The sequence below is a fragment of the Oncorhynchus gorbuscha genome, linkage group LG24, assembly GCF_021184085.1.
Source record: "Oncorhynchus gorbuscha isolate QuinsamMale2020 ecotype Even-year linkage group LG24, OgorEven_v1.0, whole genome shotgun sequence".
In the NCBI taxonomy this organism is placed as follows: domain Eukaryota; kingdom Metazoa; phylum Chordata; class Actinopteri; order Salmoniformes; family Salmonidae; genus Oncorhynchus; species Oncorhynchus gorbuscha.
In genome coordinates this window covers 27,536,430-27,553,673 of record NC_060196.1, presented here as the reverse complement: position 1 = coordinate 27,553,673, position 17,244 = coordinate 27,536,430, and the positions used below count along the sequence as shown (strand labels likewise).

The following is a 17,244-nucleotide window of genomic DNA, read 5'->3' as shown; positions in this document are numbered from 1 at the left end:
GACTAATTTTTTTTTTTACGTCAACACAAATCATTATTAGGAACTGAATGGCAGTTTAAATCGTAATCATTTTCCGAATACTCCTCTCAAGTAACGGCAGATATTACCACAAAGCTTCGATTTTGATGGTTCAAATGCTTTCTTAGGCACAGCAATTCTATAATTTGCTATCATATGATAGTGTTGCCTGCCCCATTTTCTCTCAGATTTTAAACCTGTAAAGTGGCACTTGAAGTTCTAGCAACACTCAGTACTTGAGAATGAAGGTCTTCAAGCTTAGCAGTCAGAGAAAAGTGACTGTGAAAGTAGTGAATAAGTTTTATATGAGATGTGTTACATAAAGAAACATGGCACCCAGCTGCTGTGACCCCAACAACAACAATAGTGGTACCAGAATTAGAGCTGTAAATGTGCCACTGAATTTATTATCCATGTGATAAACACATTACTTTCATTAGAACATCAAGGATGACCATTTTTCAAGTATATCAGAAAGGATTGTGGAAATATGATTTTTATTCAACTTTACTCTTTTTTTTCTCCTATATCATCTCTCCTCCTCTTCCAATCTTGCCATTTCTCTCTCTCTCTCTCTCTCTCTCTCTCTCTCTCTCTCTCTCTCTCTCTCTCTCTCTCTCTCTCTCTCTCTCTCTCTCTCTCTCTCTCTCTCTCTCTCTCTCTCTCTCTCTCTCTCTCTCTCTCTCTCTCCACAGTTCCCATCCCCTCCAAGTTGAACGGCTCCTCCCTGTCGGCTCTCCACCTCAGTAAGGATGGTCTAGGGATTGGTTCCGTGTCCAACCCAGGGGAGGTGTTCTGCTCCGTCCCCGGCCGCCTCTCCCTCCTCAGCTCCACCTCCAAGTACAAGGTCACCGTGGGGGAGGTGCAGCGACGTCTGGCCCCGCCTGAGTGCCTGAACGCTTCCCTGTTGGGCGGAGTCCTCCGCAGGTGAGAGGGGTGGGGTTTGGAGTTAGGGGTGGGGAGAGCGAAACAGTGGACAGGCTTCACACATGATAATAAATCAAATAAGGAAAGTCTGAACAATAGATATATTCATGTATTCTGAACCATAGAATACATTATTTGTCACCCCTGATTGCTTAATGTATCCAGTGAGAAAAGTCCCACTCCTCCACAGAGATTGTAATAATGCATACATTATACAAAACATTTTAAATTCCTCTATTAATTTTTAATGCATCTTTTTTTTTAATGAAGCGCTTTTCCTGTTCGTTGTTCGTACGTTAGATTGCAGTGGTTCATATTTCAAATCATTGCCTACTATGAAATTCTTCAGCACCATATCTAACTGTAGAAAAAAGGTTGAAAAGCAATGGAATCACAGAAATACTCTTTATCGTGTCCCTAAAACGTCTTATTACTTCCAAGACGTCTTCTATATTTAAGATGTCTTGAGGTGTCTTTAAGATGCGTCCATAGACATGTCAGCCAGACGTCTTTATTGACAGGCCTTAAGATGTCTCAGGACATGATGATGGCTGGGTATGAAATGAAACCCTCAAGTGGCAGCAGCACTAGACTATGGCCAAGGGGACACTCAGTGAGCAGCCAGGGACTAGGCTCCGTGGTTTGTTTACGTGGCCACACAGACAGGTCTTAAGCTGCTCTCTCTGTCTCTTGTCTCCTCCCTCCAGGGCAAAGTCAAAGAATGGCGGGCGCTGTCTGAGAGAGCGTCTGGAAAAGATCGGGCTTAATCTCCCCGCCGGGCGACGCAAGGCCGCCAACGTCACCCTCCTGACGGCTCTAGTGGAGGGTAAGGGGCCCACGGTGACTTTTAGACGTACTGACAGACACGCACACACAGATTTAAAGAACAAATCTAAGTAGAGGACATAATTCCCAGTTATCGCTGAGTAAAAATCTCTAGTAAAATCTACTGCCACTGTAATTCACTTTTCAACAAAAATGTATTTGCACAATTAAATTGAATGTAAATTGGTAATAAAGTAATAACAACATATGTCCCTTCAGTAACATCAACCGATGGCGAATCCACACACAGAGCTATGTTTTGCCTTATTTCCTGCCAACCTTCCAAATTGACATCCGATCATTCTTTTCTATCTCTTCCAGGTGAGGCAGTCCACCTGGCCCGTGACTTTGGGTATGTGTGCGAGACGGAGTTCCCTGCCAGAGCGACAGCAGAGTATCTGTGTAGGCAGAGTGACCCCGAGCAGCTTCCCACACGACGCAGTATGCTGCTGGCCACCAAGTGAGTGTCTCATAATCCCCGTCTGGGCCTAGTATACTCTTACAGTAGATAGTCTCACTAATACTGAACAATCTCCAGTATCGCATATACAAACAGATATACATAGTGTGCATTGAGTGAAGGGTAGACACCAACTAAAAAAGATTTTCAGCTCAACTTAAGCAGACAAAGCTATTTAGGAAATGTGTACAGTTTTAATGACCGTGATTATCGTTCCATTACATTGTTACATGTTGACCTGAAAATGTTGACGGGTATAATGAAGAACATTTTATTCAAAACTTAACGTTAGCATTGAAGAATTCTAACCCTTCTCCTACCTTTTTTCCCTCAGGGATATCTGCAAGGAGTTTGTGGACCTGATGTCCCAGGACCGCTCTCCTCTGGGGGCGAGTCGTCCCAACCCCTGTCTGGAGCACGGGGTCCAGAGCAATCTCACCCACTTCAGCCTGCTCACCCACGGCTTCGGTACCCCCGCTATCTGCGCCGCCCTCTCCGCCTTCCAGAGCTACCTGGTGGAGGCCATCAAAATGCTGGACAAGGACCAGGGGGGTGGCAAGGGGCACCACGAGAAGGAGATGAAGCACCGCAAATAATTCAACAACATCTTTGGAGGAGAATGGCGATTGGAGATTGACGGACGGACTGAGTTCTCAATTCCATCTTCTCGTAGCCTCCTTTATGAAGACAATGACTGAGATTTTCTTTCTGAAATTCCTGCTCTGGCCCGATCCCTCACAGGGAAGGGCGTGGTGATGTTTGTGCTGTATATGTGTCGGCCACCTCACTCAAAGACGCATGGACTTTTTCTTCTGGGCTGCTGGTTTTCTAGGCAGTGTCCATTTCTAACTGCCAATGACATTTTCTGGATGAGTTCTGGTCTTCTGTCCCTGTCTGACTGTCAAGATGATACCCCAACCTGCTTTTCCCCCCTCTACTTCCCAAAGAGATACAACTATTTATCTCTATGCTTACTTCCCTTCAAGGTCTGTTTGACTGTCTGGACTTGGACCCACTTTGAAAACATCTCGTCACAAGAGATGCGCCATATCCATTACAACCAACTTTCTCAGTTTTGCTTGTTCCTCATCTGGACATTGGATACTGTCCAACTCCACCCCATAGGATGGGAAGTTTGTGTACTACGATTCTATGTGGGTGCTGCTGGGTAATTGAGTTTTTGGGGGTGGGCATGGGGGCGTGGTGTCAGAGGCAGCTATGGTTGAAGGGGAGGGTAGGTGTGGGTAAATTAAGAAAAAAAACGAATCATTTTGTACTTACTGTGTATGTTTATTATTAATGTTATTACTGTTATAATTATTGTATTACGGCATAAATGTAATATATTATTAAAGAATAACTGATGCGGACTGTCTGGGTATCATGTTTTATCATTCACTGTCGATGGTGAAAGGATGCTTTTCCTACGGCAATATTTTTAATGTCAATTCAAGGTTTATTCTAATACGCTTATTTATTCAGGAGTTTAATACCTACAAGCCACGGGCCATAAAATAGATCTATCTTCAAAATATTAATGGTTAAAAAAAGTACAATTTCTGGTGATTAGAAAATGATATAAAAAATCTCAAGAATAATTTAAGATATTAAATTCAAATTTTTACAAAAAATAAAAATATAGATATTTGTTGCTAATCATTACAATAACAGAATATTCTGAAAAAGTAGATATTCACCACTTGTGATTAACTGTAGACACACTACCCACCTCGCTTTCTCTCACACAAAATAATTACTGATGCGAACTTGCACCCCAGGGGCCACTCAAAATTCAGAGCCCATTTACGCCAAAGCGATGAGGTGAAAGCGATCCCTAACCATCACAGCGGCAACTGTGTCACCGTGCCAGGCAGCAGCCAGCCCCACCGGTACCTGAGAGACCGCCACGACCCCAGTGCACAACTCCACACCTCAGCTCCCGTCCCCCTCCCTCATCTGTTGTTACACCACCTCTCATCAACTGCTCGTTCTCTCTGCTTCTCTCCATTCTCTACACCTCCTTACCTGCCCCCTCCCTCCAGTGTCAATTCCCCCATCCATCTATCTCCCTGTGACCTGCCCCCCCCCCCCCCCCTCCAATATCTTGACACTCAGCAGGGTTGTTCTCCATCTCCCTGTGCCTCCAGGCAAACATATGCTGCTCTTCCCGTCAGATTCCGGTGTGTTTGGGAGAGGAGGGATTGTTTAATGTTTATTAATCACCTGTCTGTGATTTGGAGAGAGGAGTTGGAGACACACTGGCTTGATGTTCACTACTGTGGCCCAGTTTTCCCATCCGGATGTTTAGTTTTTCCTGAATGCAGAGGAAAATTAGGGTGATACTTGTTACAGCTAGATAATCAGTGGTGGGAAAAGTACCCAATTCTCATACTTTAGTAAAAGATACCTCTAACAGAAAATTAAAAGTGAAAGTTACCCAGTAAAATACTACTTGAGTAAAAGTATCAAAGTATTTAGTTTCAAAAATATAAATAATTGCTTATATTAAGCAAACCAGACAGCAGTTATTTAAATAAATTATCTTGATAATGTGTGAATTGGACCCTTTTCCTGTCCTGCTAAGCATTCAAAATGTAATGAGTACTTTTGGGTGTCAGGGAAAATGTATGAAGTACAATGCACAATATTTTCTTTAGGAATGTAGTTAAGTAAAATTAAAATTTGTCAAAAGTATAAATATTAAAGTACAGATACCCCAAACTACTTTAGTACTTTACACCACTGTAGGTAAAATTCAATAGGCTTTGTATATAGTATATAAACATAATACTTAAACTATACTGTGTAAAGAATACACATCTGTAAAATGTAATTATAATTTATTTGTTACTTAACTACAGTAGAAATAGTCATGAAAATACCCACATTTAATTGAGGTACTTTTAGAAAGGTCCATCATTATATATTTGTATTCATTATTCATTTCTGGTCATACGGCTTTTCACTTTCCCATGGTCGACAATGCACGTACAAACGCAGAGGAGCAGACTACAGCGTCAACAAGAGTACACAGCCAGAAGGCTGTTCTCTTTATAGGGGAGCCTGAAGAAAGCACTACGAGGACAAAAAGATCTCAACAGTGCGTCACGTTTTATTGGAATATAAAGGGCAAGGTCTACGGTACAAAAATGTGGGCATTAGGGGTAAGCAGTGAGCGGTCACTTGGCGCCCACAGGGATAAGCTTCTCCAGGTCATGGGTGCCGTCCTTGTCAATCAAACGGACGCTGAAGGAGGGCAGGTTGAGGATGAAGCGGTGGTTCAGCTGGAGCGGAGAGAGAGGGGGAGTTAGGTCATGAGTCATATATAGGAGAAACAAAGCTATATGCATGTTATGGCTGTTATGTTCTGTTCCTTGAACAGTTCTCGCAAAATGACGTTTTCCTAATATAAAGACATCTCTATTTGACAAATTAAAGACACATGCACCCGACTGCTGATTGTGATTATCCCGTAACATCTCCAAATGTGATGACCTAAAACCAACAAATAGTTTTTATTTGTATTTTTATTTAACTAGGCAAGTCAGTTGAGACAAGTTCTTATTTACAATGACAGCCTTACAGGGGAACAGTAGGCTAACTGCCTTGTTCGGGGGCAGAATAACTTTTTTTAACCTTGTCAGCTCGGGGATTCGATCCAGCATCCTTTCGGTTACTGGCCCAACACTCTAACCTCAAGGCTACCCGCCGCCCCGTAAAGGTGGTGGCGACGAAGCACAGTGCCGTCATTCAGTTAGCTCGAAACAGGAAAAACAAACGAGCTCACCTCCTCAATGCACTTCTTCAGCAGGTCCATGGCTTCATCCCGAGTCAGATCTGAAGCATGAGAGAATTATGGTTAGCTTCATGTCCAGATGTGGAAGAACTTAAGAGAGAGAGGGAGAGAGAGAGATCCCACCTGGTCTGTAGTAGCGGTCGAGGATAGACAGGGTGAGGTAGGCTCCGTAGCCGTGGGCAGCGAAGGGGGCCTTGGCCAGAGCAGACAGGTGATCCATGTAGTAGAGCCCTGGGCCGTCCGTCTCATCAAACCCAGCCAGCAACAGGTTCACATGGTAGGGAGTCTGGTGAGAGAGGAGACAAGGAGGTATGGGTCAGTGAAGACATGGGAAAACAATTGGGATTGTTACGGCGATACTGTCGCCACATCTTGACATTATGGTGTTATGACAACGTTCACACAATGGGCATGTGATGAAGGACGACACACACAATTACAATTCTTTGTCCGCGTTCAAACAACAAAGGTCCTGTTTTCTCTTCCTCTGTTATTATCCTCCGAGGTTGGTGTTACGGCATCGACCAATAGTCAGTCCCAAGGAGACGAAACGATTTAATAATACACCTTCTCTAGTGATCTCTCTCTACGGTCAGCACACAGCCATCATTGCACAAGCTGGGTGCCAGACACTAGGAAGCGGCAGTGCGATTAAGAGCACAACAGAAGGCAACTAAAAAGATACCCAGTAGCAAGTTATTTTCAGATTGTTCAAACGTCGCTGCTATTAATGATCAGCTTTGATTTGGAAGTAAACAAAACGGGAGGTAAAACAACAGCAGCACAAGAGAACAGGGAGGGGTGTGAAACTGTCACAACCTGGAGGGTGGGGGGGTAGATGGGTTGGAGAGGACTGAGGGGGGTTAGGTGGGTTGGGAGGGGGTCGTGGTGTCACTGGCAGTGTGACATCTGCTGGGAAACGGACCCCCGCTGCTGCCCCCCCCCCTCCACTCCCGCCTTCACCCTATGCCCTGGAGTAATGCCAGGGCTCATTAAAAACTTCTGAAGTAGTCTCCCTCCTTCCCTCTCCCTTAAAATTACTTTTTACCCTTCTAGCCACTCCATTTCAATGAGCTCTTCTCCGCTTTCGCAATTCTCCCCTTTCACCATCCTCCCTCCTTGTTATAATCCCCCTATCAGGACAAATTGAAGTTACAGAAAGCGGTCATGGCGCCGCGCCCTGGATTGACGTTTGACAATTGCGGAGTTTCCTGGTTCAAATGAGTTAAACCCACTGACGCTATGAAACAAACGTTACAATTCAGCAGCTAAGCTTTGCATATGAATCCAGTCCTAGAGGGAGAGCGACACAGTGGATGTCCAACGTGACATCCTCTGAGCTGCAGTAACCTGCTGTCATCTGAACACCTGCCACAAGTATCAACGTTGTTTATGTGCGAGACCCTTTCTTCGGGGGAAAGAAAGGCTGACTTGTCACGCTCCCTGTGGAAAGGGGTTATGTCTCGCCAGGCCATGCCTGAACTCATTGGTGTCCTCCGGGAAACACCCCAGTGGCGTCACCCACACTCACCCGAGCAACACCAGTCTTACAGGTTACCACCCACACTCACCCGAGCAACACCCGTCTTACAGGTTACCACCCACACTCACCCGAGCAACACCCGTCTTACAGGTTACCACCCACACTCACCAGAGCAACACCCGTCTTACAGGTTACCACTCACACTCACCCGAACAACACCAGTCTTACAGGTTACCACCCACACTCACCAGAGCAACACCCGTCTTACAGGTTACCACCCACACTCACCCGAGCAACACCCATCTTACAGGTTACCACCCACACTCACCCGAGCAACACCTGTCTTACAGGTTACCACCCACACTCATCCAAGCAACACCTGTCTTACAGGTTACCACCTACACTCATCCAAGCAACACCTGTCTTACAGGTTACCACCCACACTCATCCAAGCAACACCTGTCTTACAGGTTACCACCCACACTCATCCAAGCAACACCTGTCTTACAGGTTACCACCCACACTCATCCAAGCAACACCTGTCTTACAGGTTACCACCCACACTCACCCGAGCAACACCTGTCTTACAGGTTACGGCATAAAAAATACAGTGCTGGAGCTGGCATCGAAATAACCCTTCCTCCTCATGACACCTAGGAGGCCACCAGGCAGCAGGCTCGTTAAATCCAGCACCTGAACTCAGGCCAAGTCCCAAACACATGTCTTCAAAAGAACCTCATCACACACACACACACACACCAGAGAGATGGGGTGTCCAACGGTATTAGGCATTCAACTAAAAAGGAGGATGTATGGTTGTGTCTGGTGATGAACGAAGTGAACCGTGGTAAATCAACCCTGCTCGCTCTCCCTCTCGTCTTCCACGTGCCAGCACTCGCTCCCCCTCTCCTTCCCTACCCCTCTCTGTGCACCGTGCCCTCCCTCCCACCCTCTTTGCACCGTGCCCCAGGACATGTTCTCTTTATTGGCATTTCCCCTCAATCTGCTGTATTAATTGTTCATCTGTGCTGGAACAGGGGAGTCATGTGCAATATGGCACTAGTAATTATTTGTGCCCGCGCTGTACTTAAAAACAAAAACCCCATATGCAACACTAGCACCAGGCAAACTGTTGCCGTGGCCTTTTTGCTAAATCTTTAAATAAAGCAAGAGGGCTTACTTGTTCTTTGGGATACAACCCAAGAGGCTACATACGACTGAGATAATGGTTTATAACAGAGAAAGCCGGTAAAGTTCATCACCGCTCTTAAACAAGAACATTGGCTGTGCTGTCCATTTTAAGAAAAGAGTTTTTGAAATACATAATGCAGTTGACTTCAGGCTGCCCTTCTCTCACACCATTCCTGGTAGGTACACAGTGCACCCCCCACCCCCACCCAATGCAAAGCTCTATCACCACCACTCATCCCCTGATGTTTTCGCACCACAAGAGACATCCTCTTCGCGTAACAGCTTCGCGACCCTCCACTCAGGTGGACGAGAGAGAAACATTCAGAAATGTTCCGGAACGTGTGGAAAACGTGTTTATCTAACATATGTGCATGTCCAAATACTCTGGGGTGGGTGTGAATGGGAGAGCACAGCTGAAGGAAGGTGTGGGATGTCGAGGAGAAACTGTTTGGAAGCCCTGCGAGAACTGAGAACAGCGTACGGAAATTCAATATACATTAACAAGGATATATGTACCACAGGGTAAAAAAAAAAAAATGTTTTTACTGCCTTTGGGCAGGCATGAATTTCTGAATATTTTGTAATGTTATCCAATATCTAAAGCACACATTGAACCAGTAGCAGCCCAACTGTAACACCGACTCAATTGCACACGCCCTTCTGTGCAGTGTTGACTTCTGGGCCTAGTTCAAAGCCCTTGGGACTGGCCCCCTTTCTAGCCTCCCTCTCCCACTCCCTCTGCTCCCCCCTCCCTGTGTCCCACATTCCCTCCTCAGCCCCACTAATTGTTTTTTGTAATTATTCTCATCCTTCTGCTATTGTGACAGGCAGCGGCTGCACTACTCCTAACATATTAACCTCGCCGCAACCATATGAGATTGAGAGGGACGGATACGAGGAGACTTGACTCGGATGTCCTTCCCACACTTTCCTTCTGGCGCACACACAATCGTCATACACACACACACGTTCAATGCTTCACAACCAGGGAGCGGTAGGACACGCACCCGATGGGTTGCGCTCTGTTTCTGCCGCAGGTGCTGCCTACCCTTGAGACTGGAGCGACACTTGGGCCAACTCACAACATATTGACAACAGTCTCTGGATCAGTCAAAATAAACTCGTCGCCCACATCTCAGACTGATATAGTAGAGGTACACAACCGAGACAAGATGCGTGTAACGTGTGCTACGCGAGCGCGTCATGACAGCAGTAGTTTTGATTTTTTAGCTGCTTCGCTGGAAGAGACAGGCATGCTTGTGCCCAGTTTTCCCCTGAAAACAACAGGAATGTCTCGCGCTCCGCAAAGGTTAAGTGTCGCAGGTCCATTAGACTGAAATCCGACCTGAATGTGTGACATAGTAGGGACGTCAAACATTCAGCCCGCTACACAAGCGCCTGGTAAGATTTTGCTTAGGAGCACCCCCCCCCCTCCCTATCTTTAAAAATGGTTAAACTAGTGAGAAATATAGCTATGTGATATTTGAACAAATAATTCAGCATCATCCTAAAATAAGATTCTTTTGACATATCTAATTCATGTATATTTACGCTACTTTTCATGTGGACAGTATGTGTTACTACATTACACAAGCTGATGTTTTGACCACATCCAATTGGGGGGAATTACACATCTTTTTTTTAACCTCAGATTGGTCAAAACGATGATACAAGATCAAATCAAGTTTATTTCTATAGCCCTTCGTACATCAGCTGATATCTCAAAGCGCTGTACAGAAACCCAGCCTAAAACCACAAACAGCAAGCAATGCAGGTGTAGAAGCAGCAAGTGCTTAAAACCAGGGGTTGGAAGCGGTTCAAGGAAAATAACTGAAAACACGAAAATAAAACTTTTTCAAGGAACAAACGTAACGAAAGTGACTCATACTGTTCCGGAACAGAACCGTTAAGAGCATGGGAACCAGTTATAACCTGTATTTTAAGTCCCAGGCATTTTTCTTTATAGTGCCACAACAAAACAAAGTGCCTATGGGTATTTGTATAAACTAGGGTACCAGTGATGATTTCCTACGCTGGACAACTTGCTATAGATAGTCAATAAGTCATTGATAATATCTATAATTGTTTTTCATGGCATTACATTAAGCTATAAGGGGGAACATTGCTGTATTTAATCAAATTCATTTAAAGCCTGTTAATTTCTCATGGTTGGTGTCTTGACATTTTTGCCCAAAATCGTCTGACATAAAACAATACTTTTCTGTCCTTGCATTTATAGCAGTGTCAATTGTAGGTATATCATATATGAAGTATTAATCCGTTAAATTATACATTGAACTTGAACCCTGTAAGAATCCTGGATCTAGCTGTTGGACAGTTTTTTTTGTATATAGATCTCAGAAATACAGTATAACTACGTAACATTTCGTGTCTCCTTATGTTACGGGGTGAAAACAGTTTTCATGGGCACACAAAATCCCCAAAAATGTATGCAATTGGAAAATCAAATGCTTCTAACCGAAAGAGTCACCTGACCCTGATACTTAAAACCTAAATCAATAATGCCATTAATGTGGTTCTTCAATAATGATGCATAATACTTGCTGGATGCGCATTTGGTGTTGAGCTGTTTAATTAGGGGCTGCAGGTCGCCGAGTGGTTATTCCTATTAATTATTATGTATATAAAGATGACAAATTACATAGCCTAATAGATCAGGTAATGAAATAACATGACAAATACATTTTGGTTTCCATGTTACACCTGCAGTTTTAAAAACAATACAAGGCGCTTGAAGTAGCCTAGGCTGCTTGAACTTGTTGGAAAAATTAATGTACTGGAACAGACATACCTTGAAAATCAGACATTTCCTAAAGTTGGTGCTTGAGAAGTCCTTGTAATTATTGTAGCCAATAGGGTCTCCTGCTCCCCTATAATTGTTTGCGATTTCATTTTAATATTTTTTTGAGAGAGAGATGTGGCCACTGGTTTGATACCAGCTGATTCTATTGAAAGGTGTAGCGCTACTCTGTTGCGGTAAAACTGTGTGTAGTTTTGAGGACGACAACATCGAATGCTGGCTTTAACTTGGCTTCCTATACAAATCCCTCCATTACAAAAGGGAACAAGGTTTTTGGTTGGTTGCTCATTAAAAAAACAGCGATGGTGAGATTAATCTCAGCTACAGCTATTCGTGGCTTTATGATGTGTGCCTGTGTCGGCCACATAGGCTACAGAAAAATCTCCATGCATGTATCCAATTTATTTAGTCAGGCAATTCCACATTCTCACATAATTTAAAATGTAATAATAATTTGAATATCAATGCATTGACAAGGCCAACAAAATGCATTGTTCTTAAAGTGGTAAGGCCTACTTTTTTAAACACTTTTTTTTTTGTGGGGGGTCTATATTAAGTCTTATGTACAATTATATAAAAATTACAATTAAGTGCTTGAAGACGTCCTTGAATTTGACTTGCCACTGTATGAGCCCTGCTTAAAGGATGTATAAGGCCTATATTGTTGCATAGGTGGCGTTATGGGCAAATGTGCATATATTCCTCTAAGTACACGTGTGGACCTTGATAAAAGTCTGTTTTATTTATCCTAATGTCACACATTGGCCCCATGATTTATAGAAAAACCCCTATGCAAAACCCTCACTCACTCAGACACTTACTCCAGCGTACCTGCAAGCTGGAAATCTTTGCCTGTGTGTGTGTTTCGGCTACCTGCTCCTCCAAAGCATTAGGCTACTGTACTGACGTTACAAGCTTGATTCAGTAGACAGGGAGAGAGCTTTTTGATGAGCTAGAGATGTATGGATTAACTTGTTCAATGCTAGTTAAGGATACTATAGGCTTAGGTATCACATTTCACATTGGATTAATTAACTACAACAAGGCAAAGATGTGTTTTTAATTCTGGTGCGCTCTGCACACATAAGCTCGTTAGCTAGCTACCTCGCTCAAGCTTGTTAGCTAGCTAGCACCTAAGAGGCATTCAAAGTTCCTCTATAGAAACAGCTCCTAAGTATAACTCTGGACCTTATTCATATAATACGTCATAACAAGATGCACAGCGCTTCAAGCCGCCTTCTCTACCCTCCCCTCGCTCTCGCTCGAGCCATTTGCTACACGTGTACGTCTATCATGCATGTAAACAACTAGCTTGTCTGAATGATAAGCACTGACTGGTAATGCAATGAGCAAAAAGTAAAATACTGTTGATTTCACAGGTTACAAAACCTACGATATAAGCCGGTACTTTTTTTTTTTTTGCCGGTCAGAACATTGGAATGAAACAATTTGGGGGGGGTCTGTTCAGAACTAAACGATTGTAAAATTATTTTGGTTCCAACCCGTTTAAAACATATCAATATCTTTGGTTGTCATACAAGGGGTCGCAAGACTTCGAATGCAATTCTGATTTTCTTTCTCAAATGACACTGATAATTCGGGGCGTCTCTGTATAAATGTCGCCGGACACACACCAATCACTTAAACTTCAGTCAACTGTTGTCACTGTTGGTATCCTACTGTGGGTCGTGTTTCGTTGAAGATAAGCAAAATAATATATCTATTTTCCTCGATGGCAGCCTCCCGAAATCAACATCCACCATTCCAAAATATAGATAGGAGCCTTACAGGATGACTACACAGTTTGAGACGCATGCGTGAGCGTTGCAAAATAAATGTAGCAATCTATATTATTCAATTATTGCACCCACACTGCGCGCGCCAACGAGCGCATGTGTTGCCAAGGTCTAAAATAGAAGTCAGTTCTATTTGTGACGCAGATCGCGCTGCAAGTCCTGCCTCTCCCATCTCCTCATTGGTTTGTAGAAGCAGGTACCCACATGTCATCTCCTCATTGGTTATACCCACGTGGGTGTCTGAAAGATGAACGAGGTCAGTGGCGCTAATTTATTAAAGTTGTAAATCGCAATAAAGTCAAGAGAAGAAAAAGCCTGGAAGGAAGAGAGATGACTAGAAACGATTCGATTGACTGTTTTTGTGTGGATTAATAGGTGGAGTAGAGGACCTTGTGCATTTCAGGTAAAATAACTGAATGTTTAAATCCCAGGACAAATTAGCTAGCAACAGCAAGCTAGCTAAATAGGACAAATTAGCTAGCAACTGCAAGCTAACTAGCCAAATTGCCATAAATGTTTAATGCTTTTCAACCTGTCCCCAAATTAATATAATTGGTTCAGACTTTGTTTTCAATATTTCAACCTGCATAGTATCCTGATCGTGTCTGGTGTGGGGGGTACAAAATCAACATGTGCGCGGTCGGTTTGGTCAGCATGTTAGTTTTAATAGGACATGCAACCTCATCTCCCCCTCTAACGCAATTGATATCAAAGTGATAATATATTTTTATTTTACCAGGTAAATTGACTGAGGACACATTGTCATTTACATCAACGACTTGGGGAATAGTTACAGGAGAGAGGGGATGAATAAGCCAATTGCAAACTGGGGATGATTAGGTGACCATGATAGTATAAGGGCCAAATTAGGAATTTAGGCATGATTGACTAAACAGTGGTGTTTTTCTTTCTGTTTTGGCGACCGCCATATTAAAATGCAACATTCCAAAATGTAGCCATCTGTGTTATGTATGTTTTCCTCTAACCAATGATGTAAATGAACCTAAACTCAGTAAAATCATTAATTATTGCATGTTGCTTTTATATTTTTGATCAGTATAACTTGAATTTTCAACATTAACTTCCAATGGTATTGTATTTATTCAGGTAAAAACTGCTGAATGAGTCCAACAATGTGCTGTGATTGATTTATGTTGATGACATACCAGAAATCCCCAAAATGGGTTTGCTCAGTCAAGACACTGGCTAAGTGGCAATAGCACAGAGCAACTTTGGAGTATCGCAGTATGGTATGCTAGGCTACATTGGAAAGAAATAAAAGCATTGGTCCACATTAAATAATTACCCTGCTTCGAAGGTAGTCTGCAAGGTTCTTGCGTGTGAAGTTGGCTGCTGCTGTTGGACTGAGTTCATAACCTGAAAGAGTCCAAATGAAAGGAAAGCCCCATGAGATGTCACCATGGGGTAGCACATAACTGGTGGAAAAACATTCATAAAATGTACAAACAATATTTACAACGAGTATTGAATGCACATATGTCAGTAGCGGTGGCATGAGTAGTACTAGGCCATCTTTATTTTGACACCAGAGAAACAAGAAACGGGTGGCACTTACCATTCCTCATTTTGTATAGCTGAATATTCTTCTGAATATACTCTGCAAACTGCACTGTGTCTCCGGCCTCTCCCACACATAGCAACAGAATTTTATCGCTCAGCTTGAACATCTTGTCCTGGTCTGAGGGCGATAGACAAGGTGTTAGTTATTTAATCACATACGCACTCCAGTGACATGTTCAACATGACGTATCTTTCAGACTTTTCTTACTTTGAGGAAAATATTGCAAGTCATTTTGATAATAATCTGGGCCTGCTAGTGTGTGCGCTCCTTGCTGACTTTCACTTTCACAATTGAATGAAGGGAGTTAGCTATATGGCTAGCCTTTTTAGGTAGCTAAAACAAATCTGCTTGGGGGTTGTGGACATGCAAGTTAACAAGCCTACTAGCTCTTCCAACACAATTGTTAGCAAACAAACGTTGGTGATAAGTGGAAGCCAAATCAATTCGGTAGCGAGTGTCCGCTTTTCTGATCTCGACTCATTGGCCAGGGAGGAAGCTTCCTAGCTGATTAGCTCACATAGATGCTAGCTAGTTTGCTAAACTACTGTTATCTCATAACATGTAAACTAGCATGCTTAGCTAACAACAATTATAATTAATGTTTCAGTAACGTTATATGATTCAAAACTGAAATGTGTGAGACAAATATTTAGGCCATTTTGCTGATTTTACAAATTAGTTCATGGCTAAGAAAAGCAGGCTAAATAACGTTAGCTAGCTGGCTAATTTAGCGACTAGCTAACTGCAAACGAGCATACCCTGTTTCATTTTAACGATGCTGTGGGCTGCAACATTATCAGCAGCAACTAGGACGAAATCTTGTCCCTGAATTCCGATCAAATATTCCATACTGTAACTTCCGAGTAACAATTTTGAAGTAAAGTTTTGCCTGAGGAACAACGCAACCTCGTTCGTTTCCTCAGATTACACAGCAAAACTTGAATGAGAGGGCATAATGTTGACGTCATGAAATATGACGTTTTCTCCTTCTCATGTGACAAAGGTCTGGGGTTTCCACTAGTTACCACAGCCACAAAGTCAGAAATGGTTAGGCGTATGATTAGCAGTGTGGTTAGGGTTAGGCTTAAAATAATATTTTAGGAAGATAGATTGTAGAAATGGGCGAGGTTTACAACTTTGTGGCTGTGGTAACTAGTGATGACCCAGGTCTGGGTGCTGCCACTGAAAGTCTACTGCAAATGATTGTGGTACAATCTACTGTATCTCTGGAATATACAGACTACTAAATTGTATTGAATTAAATTGGGATGTTTAATAGCCTAAAGCAAGATCAAAGCACAAAGAAACATTTAAAAAACTGTTGAACACACAGACAGAAAGAGACACACACACACACATTCTGCATAAAAGCAAAAACATTTTTTAAATAATACATCTTAGATTGTATAATGAATTTGTCTTTTTATTGAGTATGATTTCCGTTTGCTTTGGTTTTCAAGTGGGATTTCTCGTTCAGTTTGTTCGGTCCAACTTCCCAAATCTGTAGCCTGCTGAATGTCAGGTTAGAAAATGATCAACACACATGTTAGAAAGCCATAAACACACAATTTGCAGATGCACTTAAACTGCTTGCAGAAAGTCTTAGCATTACTCGTCATTAGTTTTCTGTCTTTTTCTGTCTATTGGGCTTTGTAAGCCTCCATTTTGAGCTCTCTGAAATGCACCTTGTAACATTAGAAATTCCTATGCAGTTGCTCGAGCTCCGACTGTCAGGCACCCTTTGTAAGCTTGTGTATTTTTAACAAGTTATTCATGTCTACTTGTCACAATGAGTGAAAGTTATAGATGTAGAGATGTGAGGAGTTTTTATGCACAAGCTCCACTCAAACTTGGTGCTAGAGTTATTGATTTACAATTCTGATGTGTGTTGGCTTTGTGTGTTGGCAGGCTGACTTTGGAAGCTGGATATTTTATACTCATTTTCATATTTCTTTCTCTCTCCCCTTATTTCACTCTCGGCAGTTGTCGCTGGTTCAGCTTGACTGCTTCGTTAGGGCTCATCATTTGCATTCAGATTAATTATCTAATTACCGACAAATGTCCGGCGGCCACCCCACACTGCGGCTCGTCAGCTCTGAGCCTGTAATTATTTTAATCATTTACTTTCATCTGGAGCATTCCTGCCATACTCCTGTGTTTAGAGGCCATTCTTAATTACCCTGCCAAGACACTCTTCTCCTCTTTTTGTGAAAGAGAAAGAGAGAGAGAGAGAGAGAGAGAGAGAGAGAGAGAGAGAGAGAGAGAGAGAGAGAGAGAGAGAGAGAGAGAGAGAGAGAGAGAGAGAGAAGAGAGAGAGAGAGAGAGAGAGAGAGAGAGAGAGAGAG

General features: G+C 42.9%; 2 protein-coding genes across 5 annotated transcripts in view; one reads left to right on the top strand and one right to left on the bottom strand.

The window, feature by feature from the left end:
* The window catches only part of LOC124013032 (transcription factor AP-2-epsilon), a 10,606-nt gene extending 7,133 nt beyond the window's left edge, over positions 1-3,473 (top strand). For 2 of the 4 annotated variants that reach the window (XM_046327146.1, XM_046327147.1), the window contains exons 4-7: positions 714-945; positions 1,653-1,771; positions 2,092-2,230; positions 2,565-3,472. In XM_046327146.1, the coding sequence (XP_046183102.1) occupies positions 714-945; positions 1,653-1,771; positions 2,092-2,230; positions 2,565-2,826 (752 nt within the window). In that variant the 3' untranslated portion in view covers positions 2,827-3,472. Of the gene's footprint in view, positions 1-713; positions 946-1,652; positions 1,772-2,091; positions 2,231-2,564 lie in introns of all 4 variants that reach the window. The other 2 variants (XM_046327145.1, XM_046327149.1) reach the window with 2 other exon arrangements.
* A 1,849-nt stretch (positions 3,474-5,322) lies between these two features.
* Positions 5,323-15,851, bottom strand: LOC124013417 (proteasome subunit beta type-2-like). The gene is made up of 6 exons (XM_046327763.1): positions 15,658-15,851; positions 14,894-15,016; positions 14,624-14,694; positions 6,150-6,312; positions 6,018-6,067; positions 5,323-5,514 (listed from the first exon to the last, which is right to left on the bottom strand). The coding sequence occupies exons 1-6, from the start codon at positions 15,746-15,748 to the stop codon at positions 5,410-5,412; spliced, it is 603 nt and encodes a 200-aa protein (XP_046183719.1). The 5' UTR covers positions 15,749-15,851; the 3' UTR covers positions 5,323-5,409.
* Between the last annotated feature and the right edge of the window lie 1,393 nt (positions 15,852-17,244).

What these genes read in the sequence shown, in the direction of transcription:
- LOC124013417 (XM_046327763.1), bottom strand. Translation starts at nt 15,748, where the DNA reads ATGGAATATTTGATCGGAATTCAGGGACAAGATTTCGTCCTAGTTGCT. An exon ending in CATCGTTAAAATGAAACAGG is followed by an intron (nt 15,017 to 15,657) that starts GTATGCTCGTTT and finishes TATCGCCCTCAG; the next exon opens with ACCAGGACAAGATGTTCAAG. An exon ending in TGAAGAAGTGCATTGAGGAG is followed by an intron (nt 5,515 to 6,017) that starts GTGAGCTCGTTT and finishes TCTCCGCTCCAG; the next exon opens with CTGAACCACCGCTTCATCCT.